Source organism: Lynx canadensis, chromosome A2 (assembly GCF_007474595.2).
Source record: "Lynx canadensis isolate LIC74 chromosome A2, mLynCan4.pri.v2, whole genome shotgun sequence".
In the NCBI taxonomy this organism is placed as follows: domain Eukaryota; kingdom Metazoa; phylum Chordata; class Mammalia; order Carnivora; family Felidae; genus Lynx; species Lynx canadensis.
In genome coordinates, this window is record NC_044304.2 from 50,985,809 (window position 1) to 51,002,884 (window position 17,076).

Below are 17,076 nucleotides of genomic sequence, written 5' to 3' on the forward strand. Positions count from 1 at the left end.
GGGCCTCCTAACTAAGTTCTCAGCTCCCACACTTATCTCATCAGCAGCTGCTCTCCACTCAGCATCCACAGTGAACTTTCAGAAACGGAAGGTGCCACTCCCCTGCTCAGTGCCCTCTGCAAGCTCCCCAGAAGCACTCAGAAGAAAGCACTGAGGTAGGCTCACCCACCTTCCTTGGAGCCATTAGGCTTCCATGCCCTAAACTCCAGCCTCACTGGCCTCCTTTCTGTCCCTTAAAACAAGTCAGGTTCAGCCCCACATAGAGGCCTTTGTACTGACCATTCCCTCTTCCTGGGACACTCTCTTCCTCTGAAATTCAGTCCCCAGCTCCTGGTTCCTGATCTTGAGGACACTACAGGATAGTAGGGGAACTAGTAAGAAGACAAATAATAGTGGGTGGGGGGATGGGTGAAATAGGTGAAAGGGATTAAGAGCACACTTGTCTTGATGAGCACAGAGTAATGTATGCAACGGCTGAATCACTATATTGTACCCCTGAAACTAATATTGTACTGTATGTTAACTACACTCGAATTAAAATAAAATTTTTTTTAATTTTTTTTTCAACATTTATTTATTTTTTGGGGACACAGAGAGACAGAGCATGAACGGGGGGGGGGGCAGAGAGAGAGGGAGACACAGAACGGAAACAGGCTCCAGGCTCTGAGCCATCAGCCCAGAGCCTGACGCGGGGCTCGAACTCACGGACCGCGAGATCGTGACCTGGCTGAAGTCGGACGCCCAACCGACTGCGCCACCCAGGCGCCCCATAAAAATTTTTTTAAATGAGAAGACCAATAATTGTATCTGGTGTCACAGAAACTGTTACAGAGAGATGGACCCCCATCACTTTGTGGGGTAATCATTTGGGAAGAGTATTTACTTCACCACCCACACCAGGCCCAGACTGCACCAAGCACATGGCCTTATAATGACCTTTGAACCCACCCACCCATGCATCCCCCATTGCCCTGGCTCAGCTCCGCCACATCTTCTCTTGGGTTTGGTCCAAAGTCTCCTCTCCCTCTAGTTCGGACCAGGCCCTCCCAGGTGGTTCCATCCCTTCTCCGTCCCCCTCTGGCTCCTCCAGGCAGGCATCCTTTCTCGAGGCCATCCTTCTCAGTGTCTCAGTTGCTAATCTCAGCAGCTGCTCTGGCTCTTCTCTCCAAGCCTCCATTTCTGGCTTCTTTTCAATCTGCTGCTAGGCTCTCCTCTTCTCCCTGCACATTCTTCCCGGGGTAATTTCACCCACCCTCAGACTCATTTGAGGATGCCTCACATCTCAGTCTCCACCTGAGATCTCTCCCCTAAGCTCCAGGCCCAAATATCCAATTGCTTGTGAGACTTTTCCTCTTGCACATCCCATAGGGTCTGTAAATTCAACATTTCCCAAACTGATGCGATCTTCCTCCTGCATGTTTGGGAATGTCAGTCCAGAGATCCAATCACCCAAGAAGGAAACCTGGAATCATCTGTACCACCTGCTTTGTCCTCACTCCAGCACAGCCACTGATCTCCTAAATAGGTCTCCTGTCCTCTTCCTCCTGTCTCCCTGCTGCCTCAGCACCTTTCACCAGGACCATGGGCTCCTTGCCCTCATCAAGCCTCCATCTGGTCCATCCCTGCAGCAGCCACCCCAGTCATCTTTCTACACCCACATGTGGCGCTGGTGACTCTCAGGCCTAAAAGTGAATGCCCATCACATAAGGATAGGACCCAAAGTCCTAGCCCAACTTGGGAAGCTCTCCATAGCCAGCCCTACCTGCTTCTTCAGACTTATATTCTAATTCTTCCCAGTTTTCAATCTTTCCCCCTGTGTTCTAGCACAGACAATGGAATGTTGGAGCCAAAGTGTTTTGACTGAAATCACACACCAGCTAATAACACTTGCTAACAGTTCCTGAGGGTCTCCTTTGTGCCCAGGTCCATACAGTATTCACAGTCAACCCTTCAACAGCCCCTTGAGATAGTTACTATTATTATCCCTATTTTATAGATGAGGAAAACTAAGACTCAGAAATTGTGTAACCTTCCTAAAGACACTTAGTTGGTAATGCCATATTTAGCATTCAAATTCAGGTTGTCCAATCACTGAATATGCTGCCTCCAAAGGAGTGGATGGTGGAATAGGACTTCAATCAGATGTCATCATTCATTCATTTACAGGCACTTGTCAAGCACCTACTATGTGTCAGGCACAGACTCCTGGTCCAGGGCTCTCATTATACCATTAAACTTCTCTGGGATTAAAGTAAGGTTGGTAATGATGAATAACATAAAATGGGAATGAAAAGAAACAACCAAATAGGAGGCTTTCAGGAAAAGAATAGTTCAGCTCTTGTCCTCTGGACCCCCCCCAAATGGTCTTCAGTCCCTCTACCCACAGCCGGATGTGATATGTTTCCCCCCTGCTCAAAACACTTCAAGGCTGTCTAGGTATCACACTAAACCCAGGATGGAACCAACAACAGTATGATTATGTTGAAAAAAAAAAATCTTATGGTAAAGAAAACATTCATAGACAAAGTAAAAGATCAACTGGGAACAATATTTGTAACTCTTATCATTAAGAGCTAACTTTCTTAATATACAAAAGTTCTCTTTTTCTTGACATTTTATTTTTAAGTGATCTCTACACACAACATGGAGCTTGAACTTACAACCCTAAGATCAAGAGTTACACACTCTACTGACTGAGCCAACCAGGCACCCCCAAAAAAGTTCTTACATATCAAAGAGAGAAAATACCATTCATTTCTAACTTGATAGATATACACTATATATATAGTGTATATATAATGTATATATATATATATATAGTGTGTGTGTATTATATATAGTGTATATAGTGTGTGTGTATATATATATATATATAGTGTGTGTGTGTATATATATATATATATAGTGTGTGTGTGTATATATATATATACACTACCTGGGTGTCTCAGTGGGTTAAGCCTCCGACTCATGATTTAGGCTCAGGTCATGATCTCTTGGGCTCTGCATTGACACCGCGAATTCTGCTTAGGATTCTCTCTCTCCCTCTCTCTCTGCCCCTCCGCTGCTTGCATGTGCTCTCTCTCTCAAAATAAAAAGATAAACTTTAAACCAAGTTTTAAAAAAGAAATATATATATAAGCTGACAGTTTACAGAAAAGATATATATAAAAGTGTTTACTTCATTCATAATAAGAGAAAGGCAAATTACTACTATAAGAGAGTATTTTGGGGGCACCTGGGTGGCTCAGTCAGTTGAATGTCTGACTCTTGGTTTTGGCTCAAGTCATGATTTCATGGCTCATGAGACCAAGTCCTGCATAAGGCTCTACGCTGAGCATGGAGCCTGCTTGGGATTCTCTCTCCCTCTTTTTGCCCCTCCCCTGCTTGCGCTCTCTCTCTCTCTCTCTCTCTCTCTCTCTCAAAAATAAAATAAGTAAACATTAAAAAAAATTTTAAGAGTATTTTTTCCCATCAGGTTGGCAATAAAATATATGATAACACAATCAGTTGGCAATGATGTGGGGTAACAGGTACTTTTATACACTGCTGCTGGGATTGTAACTCTGTACAACTTCTACAGAGAGCATTATGGCTGGATCTGTCAAAATTATAAATATACAGACCATTTAATCCAGCAATTCTGCTCTAGGTCTTTATTTTATCCTTATATGTATGTATCAAATTGTTTATATACAACATTATCCACTGAAATATTGTTATAGCAAAATATCATAAACAACTTAAATATTGATTAAATAACTGATGGCACATCTATACAAGAGTATATTATGCAGCTCTTAAGAAAAGTAGCTCTTTAGGGGTGCCTGGGTGACTTAGTCAGTTAAGCATCTGACTTGATTTTGGCTCAGGTTATGACCTCATAGTTCGTGAGATTGAGCCCCGTATCAGGCTCTGCACTGACAGAGTGGAGCCTGCTTGGGATTCTCTCTCTCCGTCTTTCTCTGCCCTCCCAACCCCGTCTCTCAAATAATAAATAAACATTTTTTTTTAAGTAGCTCTTTATACACTAAAATGGAAAAATCTTAACAGTTTGGTGTGGTAAAAGCGGTGGAATGTGATATCTGAGATTAGGACATAAAAGGCAATGTGATGCAGTGCCTGGGTGGCTTAGTCAGTTAAGTGTCCCACTCTTGATTTCAGCTCAGGTCTTGACCTCAGGGTCGTGAATTCAAGCTCTGCATTGAGCTCTGCACTGGACGTGAAGCTTATTTAAAAAAATTTTTTTTTAATTTAAAAAGGCAATGTGATGGGCAAAACAATCTTAAAAAGGAACATGGTTGGAGGAATCACACTCCCTGATTTGAAAAGTCACTACAAACAACAGTCATCAGGACAGTCTGCTACTGGCATAAGAACAGACATATAGATCAATGGAATAGAATAGAGTCCAGAAATGAACCCATGTATCTATGGTTAATTGATTTTTGACAAGGGTGCCAAGAGCATTCGAGAAAAAATAATCTTTTCAATAAATGGTGCTGGGACAACAGGATTGCTACATGCAAAAGGATGCTGGATCCTTCCTTACCTTACCTCATATATAAAATTAACTCAAATGGATCAGAGATCTAAATGGGAGAATTGAAACCATAAAACTCCTAGGTAAAAACACAGAGGTAAGTTTTTTGTACCTTGGATTTGCAAAGGATTCTTAGCTATGACACCAAAAGCACAAGAACCACAAGAAAAAAAGATAAGATAAGCTGGATTTTATACAAATTAAAAACTTTTGTGTTTCAAAGGAAACTATCAAGAGAGACAAAGACAGCCATGGAATGGAAGAAAACATTTGCAAATCATATACCTGATAAGGGACCTTATATCTAAACTATACAAAGAACTCTTTCCACCCAATAATAAAAAAAGAAAATAAACCCAATTAAGAAATGGACAATGGATCTGAATAGATATTTCTCCAAAAAGATAATACAAGTGGTCGATAAGCACAGGAAACCATGAATAATTAGAGAAACACAAATCAAAACCACAATGAGATACAGTTCACAACCTGGTAGGATGGCTATAACTTAAACAGTCAGATAATAAGTGTTGATGAGAATATGAAGAAATAAGAACCCTCATACAGTGCTGGTGGGAATACACAATAGTACTGCCACTTTGGAAAACAATCTGGCAGTTCCTCAAAATGTTAAATATAGAGTTGCCATTTGAGCCAGCAATTCCACTCCTAAGTATATACCCAAGAGAAATGAAAACGTGCATCCATGCAAAAAACTTGTACACAAATGTTCATAGCAGCATTCTTCATAATAGCCCCAAAGTCACAACAACCCAAATGTCAATCAACTAATGAATGAATAAACAAAATGTGGTCTATCCATACAATGCAACATTATGGCCATAAAAAGGAATGAAGTACTGATATATGCTATGACATGAATGAACCTTGAAAACATGCTAAGTGAAAGAAGCCAGTTGCCAAAACCACATAATGTAAGATCCCATTGATATGAAGAACAGGCCAATACAGAGAGACAGAAAGTTAATTAGTGGTTGTTCAAAGGCTGGGGAGGTTGGATAGGTGCTTTGTGGGATGATACCTAAAGGGTATAAGGCTTCTTCTTGAGGTACTGACAATACCCTGAAGTTGATTGAGGTAATGGTTATACAACTCTATGAATATGCTAAAAACCACTGAATTATACATTTCCTATGGATGAACTGTATGACGTATCAGTTATATCACAATAAAACTGTTGCCAAAAAGAAAGGTTAAGCGATACAGCTTCTTCCTTTCTCGGATCACTCATTCTGGGGGCTTCTGCCAACACATGAGGGTACTTAGAAGTGGATCCTCCAGCCCCAGTCAACCTGAGATGACCACAGCCCCCAATGAGGTCTTGGTTGTAACACAGGAGCAACCTTGAACCAGAACTGCCCATCTAAGCTGCTCCACATTCCTGGACTCAACAGAAACTGAGATAATACTGGTTACTTTAAGCAACTAAGTTTGGAGTAATTTGTTATACAGCTATAGATAATAATAAGCCATTTTTGTAAAAAAAAAAATGTTGCATTTGCTTGTATTTTGTGAGATTTCTTGGAAAGGATACTCAAGAAATGGTGATAGGGGTTATCCCAGAGAACTCTGAGAGGGATCATTGGGGAATGAGGGCAGGAAAGAAGATTGATGTCTGATTGTATACCTTTTTTACCTTTGAATTTTGTTCATGTGCATGTATTAATTATTCTCCCAAAAAACTTTCAACAACTATATACCAACAGATAGTCTGCAAACTCCCTACCATGGCTTAGAAGCCTCCATGATCTAGCTTCCTTTCTGACACCCTACTCCTTGCCCTAATTGCTGGTAGTTCCCAAAACACACCAGGCCATTACCCATCCTCATGCCTAGGATCATACTGTTTCTTCTGCCTGGATGCCCTTCTCCCTCCTCCCTATCCTCTATCAAATGCTGCGACTTTTTTGGAAGACTTCCCTGGCTGTCCTTAACTGTGTCGGAAGTCCCCTTTGTACTCCTAGAATACCCTGTGCTTGACTCAGTCATTTCATGCGTCATGCACAAAGTGATGATCTGTCTTCTTTCCTGCCTCTCCCATTACTCTGTGAGCAGCCTGGCAGCAAGGACCCTTACTACAGATCCCCAGAGCCTAGCATGGGGCTTAACACACAGGGGAGGCTGTCAGTAAAGGACTGTTGTGAGAAAGAAAGGAAAGGTGTAGGGAGAGAGGGTGGAAAAAAGGAAAGAAGAAAAAAAAAAGAAAAAAGGAAAGAAGGAAGGAAGGGACAGTTGGGGGAGGAAGAAAGACAATGGAGTGGGGGAAGAAAGAAATCCCCCTAATGTGCTCAGCGGGACATACACATACAACAAAGATGTACTGGGGGTGCTTGGGTGGCTCAGTTGGTTAAGTATCCAACTTCAGCTCAGGTCATGATCTCTTGGTTCGTGAGTTCGAGCCTCACATCGGGCTCTGTGCTGACAGCTCAGAGCCTGGAACCTGCTTCAGATTCTGTGTCTCCCTCTCTCTCTGCCCCTCCCCTGCTCTCACTCTGTCTCTGTCTCTGTCTCTCTTTCAAAAATAAATAAACATTAAAAAATTAAAACAAAGATGTACGGGATGAATAAAATCCCAAACCAAATCTGAAACAAACCCCAAAGAAATGGGGAGGAGTCTGGATACACACTCTAAGGCTGGGAAGGCTGGAAGGTGCTCACCTCAGGATCACCAACCCCCTGCTGCCATCCCCACCTTCAGTCTCCCCAGCACCCACCCACACAACCTCCCACGTCCTATTCCCTGCGGTGACTCCAGCACCCAGGCAGTGCCTGACACTGAGTACTGAATGAATTGTGGTCAGAATCATCTCCCTTCTGTGGAAAGAAGAGCCTCACTCTGTGACATGAACTTGTCTCTTCTCTCTGGGACTAGGTTTTTTCATCTGTAAAATGAGGCAGTTGGGACAGCTGATTTGTAAGACCCTTTTCAGCTGACTGTTAATGACTTCTCGTGGCCTTTGATCATCCCAGCAATCCAAACTCTCCCACCTGAGCAGCAAGAGCTCCTCCCAAGCTGCTCTTCACTCAGACTATGTCACAGGAATGACATAACCATTTATTGAGTGCCTGTTGTACACTAGGAACACATTCAGTGATTTACACCCAACATTGTGTTTATTTCTTTCTACCACTTCTGAGATAAGTACAGTAATAATCTCCCCAAGGCACCTGGCTGGCTCAGTCAGTGGAACATTCAACTCTTGATCCCCGGGTTGAGTTCTAGCCCCATGCTGGCTATAGAGATTACTTAAAAATAAAATCTTAAAAAATAATAATAATCTCTTTTTTACAGAAAAGAAAACTGAGACACAGAGAGGAAACCCACTTATACAGGGACACACGTCTGGGAAGGAACAGAGAGAGAATTCTAAGTCCTCTGCTCTAAACCACTACCCTACTCTGCCCCCTCGGACTCTCAACCAGGCTTCCAGCCTGCGTCTCTACTCCAGCCAGCAACCCCCACTTGGCTAACCTCACCCAGCCCACAGGTAAACACTGAGTAGAAAGAGCTGACAGAGAGCTGACAGCCGTACCTTGTAATTTCTGTATTCCTCCCCCAGGTTCCAATTTGGTGGTAAGAAGAGGTACTAGATCCATTTAGACTTGCGTTAAGTTTCAGCTCCACCTTTTGCCAGAAGTGTGACCTTTGGGCAAGTCGCTTCAACAGATGAAGAGTAAATGACATAATGGATATGAAAATGTCTAGCCCGGAAGCTGGCACATTGTGTGTTCTCTCTAAGTAGGAAAGACCAGGTAAAGAGTAGCAGAGATACCATGAGAAGTGACCACTAACTCCATGAAGAGCCACGTGGGTCTTACAGCCTCTCCACTTAACATTCGAGTCTTATGCCAAAAACCTCCCACCACTGCTCCCATCATTAATGCTCCTGTATAAATCCTTCATAAATCCTTGGGCTTTAGAGTCAGACAGACCAAGTTACAATCCTAGTTCTGCCACTTATCATCTTGGACAAATGAATCCTCTTTGAGGCGCAGTGTTCTCATCTACAAAATAGTAATAATAGTACCTACTGCATAGACTGTTGTGAGGATTAAATAATAGTATGCATGTAAATGTTTATTTATTTTTATTTTCTTATTTTTTAAGTCAGCTCCATGCCCAGTGCAGAGCTCAATGCAGAGCTTGAACTCACGACCCCGAGTTCAAGACCTGAGCTGAGATCAAGAGTTGGACACTTAACCGACTGAGCCACCTAGGCGTCCCCTGCATGTAAATGTTTACATGGCCAAGCATACAATGAAGGCTCAGAAATGTTAACTATTTTTCCAAAATAATAATAATAGCTGTAGTAGCTTTGAACTGCTTACTGATTAAAGTCCAAATATCCGACACAGTATTCAGAGATTGGCACACTGTAACCCCATCATTTCTTCCTCACCTCTCCTCCCACTGCTCCCCTATGTGGATGTCACACTCAAGCCTGATGTGGCTTTCTCACTTCTGTGTCTCTGCCCATGGTCTTCCTCTCCATTCAGAATGTTCTCCCACACCTCACACCCGTCCACACCCTCACTTTCCACTCAAGCCTCACCTGCCAACTAAAAGGCCACCTCCTCAAGTGCCCTGGGTTTCCACAGCATTTATGATCCAGCATATATTAGTGCTCAGACCCTCCAGAGTGAGGCTTCTTTCTGTACCTGTCTTATCAGAGGTCACACTTTATTTCCCTTTTTAGGAAGTGACCTGTCTCCACTATCTGTCAATGTGGGCATGTGACTGAGGCCTTAGACAAAGTCACATTGGTTAACTAAGTGATGAACCTGTGGCCAAAGGCTGAGCCAATGAGAATCAGCCCTGAAATTTTGCTGGAACCACTAACAGATGTCCTTTTCCCACAGGCATTGCTAGGCTAAAGCAGTATAAACTCAGAGCTGCTAGTAGCCTTATTTATCACCTTCAAGAGAGAAGTGGACTTTAAAATGATGGAACCAAAAAATGGAGACAGACCTATTCTAAATGGCATTATTTAGGGGCGCCTGGGTGGCGCAGTCGGTTAAGCGTCCGACTTCGGCCAGGTCACGATCTCGCGGTCCGTGAGTTCGAGCCCCGCGTCAGGCTCTGGGCTGATGGCTCAGAGCCTGGAGCCTGTTTCCCATTCTGTGTCTCCCTCTCTCTCTTGCCCCTCCCCCGTTCATGCTCTGTCTCTCTCTGTCCCAAAATAAATAAACGTTGAAAAAAAATTAAAAAAAAAATAAATGGCATTATTTGAGTGTCTGGATCCATCTCTGCTGAAGCAAGATAGTATTTTTTTTTTTTAGGATTTTATTTTTTAAGTAATCTTTATAACCCAACATGGGGCTTGAAGTCACAACCCTGAGATCAAGAATCACACAGTCTACCAGCTGAGCCAGCCAGGCACCCCTGAGGCAAGATAATCTTGACTTTTAAGTTATGTGAGTCAAAACCCCACCCTCTTTATTTTATTTTATTTTTATTTATTTAAGGCCGTCTTGAGTTGGGTTTCTGTCACTCGTCATTGATGAATACTGCCCAGTATATAGCGATCCAACTAGATGGGTAAGCTTCTTGAGAGCGAGAATTTGCACTGTATAGCCTAAATCCCTGGAGACCAGGATGATCTCGGTATTGCAGCAGCTAGCACAGGGATGATCACAGATAAGTAAAGAATAAATAAAGGAATAGGTATCTTTACATCTTCCCAATAGTTCAGTGTTCTGCACTTAGAAGAGTCTAAATAGGGGTGCCTGGGTGGCTCAGTTGGTTAAGCATCTGACTTCAGCCCAGGTATGATCTCACAGTTCATGAGTCTGAGCTCCACAGTGCTGAGCCTGCTTAGGATCTCTCTCTCTCTCCATCTCTCTCTCTCTCTCTCCCTCTTTCTCTCTGCCTTTCCCCACTTGTTCTCTCTATCTCTCTCTCTCAAAAATAAATAATAAACTTTTAAAAAAGAAGCCTAAAAATACTTGAATAAAAGTTCACTTGAACAAGAATTCTAATTCTTACCTGTATAAAACAGCCTTTGCTGCTCTGTGGTTCCTCTGAGAGTGACCGATTTCTTACTTTCTGAATAAAAGATCTTGGTGAAAGAGTTGTTTTAGGAGACCCACAGGCCTGAAAGAGATACTTTCAATCCACTAATGTAACTGGTTAGTCTCCCACTGTAAGTGTGACAAAACTTAGATTTAAGCTAAAAACAAGTGCTTAATATTGCAGGGTGAATCACCCAGACAAAGTCAGACAAGACCCTATCCCATGACTCATAGTCCAGTGCTCTGGCTTCTGTCCTGTTGTCACTTTATTAAACAAAGTGGATCAGTCACTTACCCAGAGAACTCAGAAATCTCTAAGTAAAATGGAATAAACTGTTCAACTCTGCTAACTGGCCTCCTCAGCCCTCAGGTGGGGCAACAACACAAGGGAAAGAGCACCGGGCCGGGAGTCAAGACCTAGTTTACTCCACTACTGGCTGTGTGACTTTGGGTAAGACCTTTTCTCTAGTTTTAATCTCCTCTTTTTAAAATGGAGGGGTGGGGAGGGTGGGGTTTGAAGGAGCTTATCTCTATGATCCCTGAAATTCTATAATTACACAGGGTTATTGGACACTTCATCAAATCCCAAAGATTAAACCCACATAAATTATAGAGACTTGGAAGGTCAAGAGGTCAGCAACCCATCTGCAGATCCAAATTAAGGCTGAGGAACTGAGAATTCCAGATGAGAATATATTCTTTCCAGCTTGCTTTTGAGGAAATAGAATGAAATAGATAAAATCACCTTCTGGGTACCATGGAGAAATATGGAGAGATATCTCCCACACACTACAATTCTTCTTCCTCAACTTCAAAGGTCCTAAAAGACCCACATCTAAGTAGATGGAGTGAGACAGATTTGAAACAAGCTCATTAGAATGTCTTCCTCTGAATTAACACAGATTTCTTCAAAGTAGTCCTTTGAGAGTAGAGAAAACCCTTCCAATGGGACAGTAATTCCTCCCTCTACTTGTAAAAGTCCTCTTGGGGAAAGCAAACCAGCCTCATGATTTTGCCTTCATACCTTGGCTCTCATCACAGGTGACAACTCCCAATTTGATCACCTATTGTATTTTCTATACTTGGCCCTAAGTGACTTTCAGCCATTTCCAAAAGTCATATTCTTCCTTTAAAAGATGGAGGTTTCCGTCAATGATGATGTTCAAGAGAACACACCTCACACTCCAAAGAGAATTCCCTCCAATGTTTTGAGCAGTGGAATTATCAGCAAGTGATATAACACCTCCTGTAGGGAGTCTCTTTTGAAGAGGCTCACACTTGTTGAATGCCCTGAGGTACTTATTTTGAAAGACCATCTCTGCTGCACCTCATCACATTTTCCCTTCTCTTTCTCATCCCTGGAGAGCTCCAAACTTTTCCTAGCCCTCCTCCCCCATTCCTGTTATATCTTGGCCTTTCCCCAGCCCAACTTTCTTCCCTGCCTGCAATTAGGCAAATACCCAAGTTGCTGAATCTTCAAAATCTCCCTTCGATCAAAAGATAGGTGGGGATGGGGACACTAATGGATCCTGGAATATGGTCTCAGCAGTTCCTATTTCCAAAAGTCCCTTCTCTGGTTCTTAGGGTAAGATGTCTGTCCTAGCTAAACATTTCAAAGAGTCCCAGGGACTCATTCCCATTGGGCATAGTACCAGAACCTTTCTTGCATTGGGTGAGGGTAGGAGGTGGAGATCTGCCCTCCCAAGACCCCCATGTTGCCAAATTCTGTCAACCACCCACATTTCAAACACTAGATAGACACTACAGACAACCTCCTGTTACCTTCCTTTATCTTAATATAGAACTTTAAAGTTTACAAGATACTATTTCATTTGTTCTTGGAATCTTCTCCATTGTTTTACAGATGAGGAAACCCAGCCTCAGAGAAATAAAGTGAAACACCCAAGTTGATAATGTCACCAAGATAAAGGTCAAAGTTACATCTCTTGATTTCCCTCATCTCATGCTTTTCTTGATACAACAGAAATTGCTCACTCCTAGAGTAACTCCTCGTTCAGATAATTATCTCCCTTAAGACAGCCAAAAGAGACTCTCAGAGACTCTAACATAACACTAACCCATCACTAAATGCAGTCTGCCCATATCCAAGCACACACATTCAAAGACCCAGTTCTAAGGCTCTACCTCCTGCTCCAAGGTGTCTCTCTCTCATAAATCCCCTCCCCAGTGGCTGCCAAGGAGGTGTGTCTTTGGATAGAAGAGCAGAATCTATCTCTGACCCCTCCAAGAAGAGGTCCTGGAAGGGGTCAGAGGGTTCTAGGGGTCCCATCCCCACCTCTCCCCTACCTGCCAAGAGCTGCATCCAGGCGCAGATCTTGTAGACCGTGGCCGTGTTGCAGAAGAAGAAAAGCGCAAAGCAGGTGATACAGCCGAGGATCAGCACCATGGAGAGCAGCACGAAGAAGGCGGCTGCCTTGAAGGCGCCGGACGGGATGGTGCTGAAGTCGGTGAACGAGCCGCGGCAGGTAAGCTCGCGGCCCGCCAGCCCGCTGCCCACACAGTAGTGGAAGAGGCCGAAGTAGCCAGGCTTGGGGGTGCTCACGCTGTCGCCCACCCAGTAGGGCTGGATGAAGACCACCACGTTGATGATGGCGAAGCAGATGGTGAAGATGGCCCATAGCACGCCGATGGCCCGCGAGTTCCGCATGTAGTGCTCATGGTAGAGCTTGGAGGCCTCCTGCGAGGGCAGCATGGTGCCCGGGGGCGGGGCCGGCGGCGGCGACGGCGGCTGGCGGGGGCCGCCGGCCCGGGACCGACCGCCGGGCTGCCGGGCTGACGGGCGGGCGGGAGCTGGGGACGCACGCGAGAAGCTGCCCTGAGCCAAAGAACTCTCGGGGCGGAGCCTGGGGCGGAGCTGGGGGGAATCAGGGGGTAGTATGGAAGAGCTAGGAGAGGGTCCTGAGTGTTGGGGCGGTGTCTAGAGGGGGCAAAGATCTCCGATTGGACCTAGGAAGAGGCCATGTGAAAGTTGGGGGGTTGGGATGGGGGGGATGGGATGTGGATATGGGAGATGGAAGTGGGGGCTGACTAGAAAGTGGTCATGGGGGTGTTGGGAAGGGGGTCTGGGGACCAGAATTGAGGGAGTAGGAGGGGACCATGGAGAGATAGAATGGAAGCTGAGGACCGGTATTGGGGTATATTAACAGAGGCGCTGTAAATAGGGAGCTTGGAAGGGAATTTGGGGACAGGTATTAGGGGTAAAAGGTTTGGTATTGGGTGTCTAGAAAAGCGCTGTGGAGAGGGGGGGTTGGTGCTTCTATGAGGGGATAAGAAGGGGATACACAGGGGCCTGGGAAGGTGATAATGGGGGCTGGGACAGGGAGGGTGAAGTGCAGGAATCAGGATGAGGCTACTGGGGAGTCGGGCGCTGGGACTGCAGAGTCTGAACACGGGGCAGGGGTTTTGGGGGGTCCCCTAGAAGACAGGACTGGATGTAGGCTGGGGGGAGCCTAGGATTGGCGGGCCAGGGCTAAGGAGAGAGGTTTTCCAGGCCAAGGGGACGAGGGACCCGGGCCGGCAGACAGCTCGGGCCTCGAGGGGCGGGCAGTGGGCAGGGGCTATCCCTGGGGCGCTGGGGAGCTACCGGGCCAGGGTAGGGCCGGAGGTGGGGGTGGGGGGCGGCTGCCCGGCTCCCAGGCCGGACGCGCGCGGAGGCTGCGGCCGCAGGAACGGGGTGCAGGGAGACCAACCTGGGCCCGGTCCAGAGCAGTGGGTCCGGGACTGGCACGGCCTAGGCGCCCCGGCTCGGCGCTCCCAGCAGCGGCTGCCTCGGCCCAGGAGGCGGCCTCGGCGCGGCCTCCATCTTGCTTGGGTTCTCCCCGGGGCGCGTTCCCGCGCCGAGGCGCGCGCTCTCGTGCACCGGCGCGGCTTGGCGGAGGCGCGCTCCCGCCGCCAGCGTGCGGGGCGGGGCGGAACGGGGGAGGGGCGCTCCAGGTACTGGCAGTCAGTGTGAGGGGTGGGCACGGACTTGGGGTCCCCCAGCTTGAGCAATAATCCCTTTATACAGTAGGTTCTCTGACTTGGGGGACCCCCTTCTTCCAACCTGAGCTGCGTGGCTGTGGATCCCCGCAGAGCGCGTGGGAATGGGGGAGGGGCGAACGGAGTATTATTTGATAGGGTTTGAACTGCTCTCTTGCTCCCAGTACACCTTCCCTACAACCTAACACAGTGCCTCAGGTTGCGCCATTACATTTCCAGCCCTTTGGGTCTTAGAGGCATTGAAGGTTCCCAGAGTCTCCTTGGAAACTGCCAACATCCCTGGGAGAGGGAACCCCCTAAAGTGTTAGCATCCCACGCCCGCGATAGGGATTCGTTGGCCACCAGCGGAAGGAGTTGGGCCTGGAGAACAAGATCCAGGGTGAGTATGGGGGACAAGAGGGAAGGAGGCTGGGAACATGTCGGTTTCCCTCCCTACACTCTTCCGAGTACCTGCCATGAAGTGAGCACATCAATAAGATGTGTTAAAGAGCAAAGCGTCCTATTCCAAGCTCATGGTCAGGCCCAAGAACACCCTGGGGGCATTCCAAGGAAGCCAGTGAGGGTCATTTCTTTCCCTGAAGGGGAATAATTTTTGGCTTAAGATCTGCCAAGATGATATGGGTTGGCACCCAGACAAACCCTGACTACTTATTTACTACCCCTGTGACCTTGCACTTGGGCTCTCTGAACCTGTTTCCCCACATCTAAAGTGGGCAGACTAAGCCCCACTTCCCAAGCATGTAAGGGAAAGGGGTGGGGTTGAAAAGAATCTCTGTCAGTGGGTTCCAAACTCAACACCCTACACAGGGGCCAGTGTGATGAAATTTGCATCTATCTTCATAAAAAAGTAATCATGTAACGTTGCCAACTGTCTTTTCCAGGAGAGACACTGTTGTTGTTCTTCTTCTTCTTTCTTTTTTTCCTGAGATTATGTACTTCCTGCTTTCTTGGTGTAAAAATTCCTTTTTAAAGAAATGTTGATGATAGTTAATTTGTTCTTAAGTTTGTTTCATGATAGTTCTTTCTTAATGTCCTCATTTTGGCAAAATAAAAAATGGGTAGTGTTATTTTTCATCCCAAATTTTAATTTTTTTAGAAAAAAAAGTTTATTAAGAAGGCTTTGAAATAAAAAAAAAAAACTCCTAAGGGTCACCTAGGTTAAGCATCCAATTCTTGATTTTGGCTTGGGTCATGATCTAGCCTGCATAGGGCTCCATGCTGACAGCGGGGAGCCTGCTTGGAATTCTCTCTTCCCTTTTCTCTGCCCACCCCCCACACACGTGCGTGCTCTCTCTCTCTCTCTTTCTCAAAATAAGTAAATAAACTCTAAGTAAATAAATAAAACACGATACAATTTTCTAAACCTTTCAGTCAGTTCAGCAAATATGTAATCAGCAATTTAGCTGTGTAAGATTAAAGATCTGTTACTTTATTTAAAATAAAATATATTTCAGTTCTTTAAATTTATTCCATAAAGTACATATTTCCCTATAAATTATCTTTCTCAATGTGGCCTCTTCTCTCCCTCTAGTTGTGTGGAGTTTATCCTGTCAGTTCTCAGGTTGATTTCTTGGTTATTCAGAATGATTTGATAGTTATCTGGCTGTGTTGGAAGAATGAGTTGAGCCTAGGGTCCTCCTACCAGGCTGCCATCTCTCTATCCCAAATTTTAAAACAACATGATGAGGCCCATGAAATGGGCTCCACAATTTGGGCAACTCAGACTCATATGAGGTCATGTCATCTGAGCACAGGGTGCTCGGTAAATTTGGTTTCCCCTCCATTGGTTCCTTGTAGAGGGCATCCTGGCTGTTTCCTGAGAATCCTAAGATCCTAGAATCAAGGGGTTGTATAGAGAGTCTAATTCTACACCTTCTCCCACTGGGCAGACAGAGAACAGAAGCCAAAGAGGGGACTGACTTGAACAAAGAGGTGGATTGATCCTGCCAACTGACTGATCAGCCTGAATCATTTATCCACCCATGCAATAAATAAGTGAACGTCTTCTGTAATGTGCTGCACAGCACTGTTATAGCCTTGGGATGAGATGGTGGGTAAAACGGATGTGATCCTCGCCCTCCTGGACCTCACAACTTCATGGGGAGATAGAAAGTGTTGGGAGGAGGAGAACATCATCCTTAAAGTCTCTTTTTGTGGGAGCTCCTGGTTTGGTTACTATTCTGAACATAAGTTACTAGAGCCAGAAGCTCCATCTTTTCTCCTTACTCTTGAATTATTGCCTTTTTTTCCCCCTCCTTTACTGCTGAGCCAAACTAGTCAGTTCAGAGTAAAAACCAAAAAAGTCCACTCACCACTCTTTTTTTAATGTCTGGTTTTCATTTAATTTATTTTTTTTATTTTACATCCAAGTTAGTTAGCATATAGTGCAACAATGATTTCAGGACTAGATTCCTTAATGCCACTCACCCATTTAGCCCATCCCCCCTCCCACAACCCCTCCAGTAACCCTCAGTTTGTTCTCCATATTTAAGTCTCTTATGTTT

At 45.2% G+C, this 17,076-nt stretch overlaps 1 protein-coding gene across 1 annotated transcript in view; it reads right to left on the reverse strand.

Moving 5' to 3' along the window:
- Positions 1-13,286, reverse strand: part of LHFPL4 (LHFPL tetraspan subfamily member 4) — a 28,927-nt gene extending 15,641 nt beyond the window's left edge. The window contains exon 1 of the mRNA XM_030307319.1: positions 12,881-13,286. Coding sequence (XP_030163179.1) covers positions 12,881-13,286 — 406 coding nt within the window. The remainder of the gene's footprint in view (positions 1-12,880) is intronic.
- Positions 13,287-17,076: the final 3,790 nt, after the last annotated feature.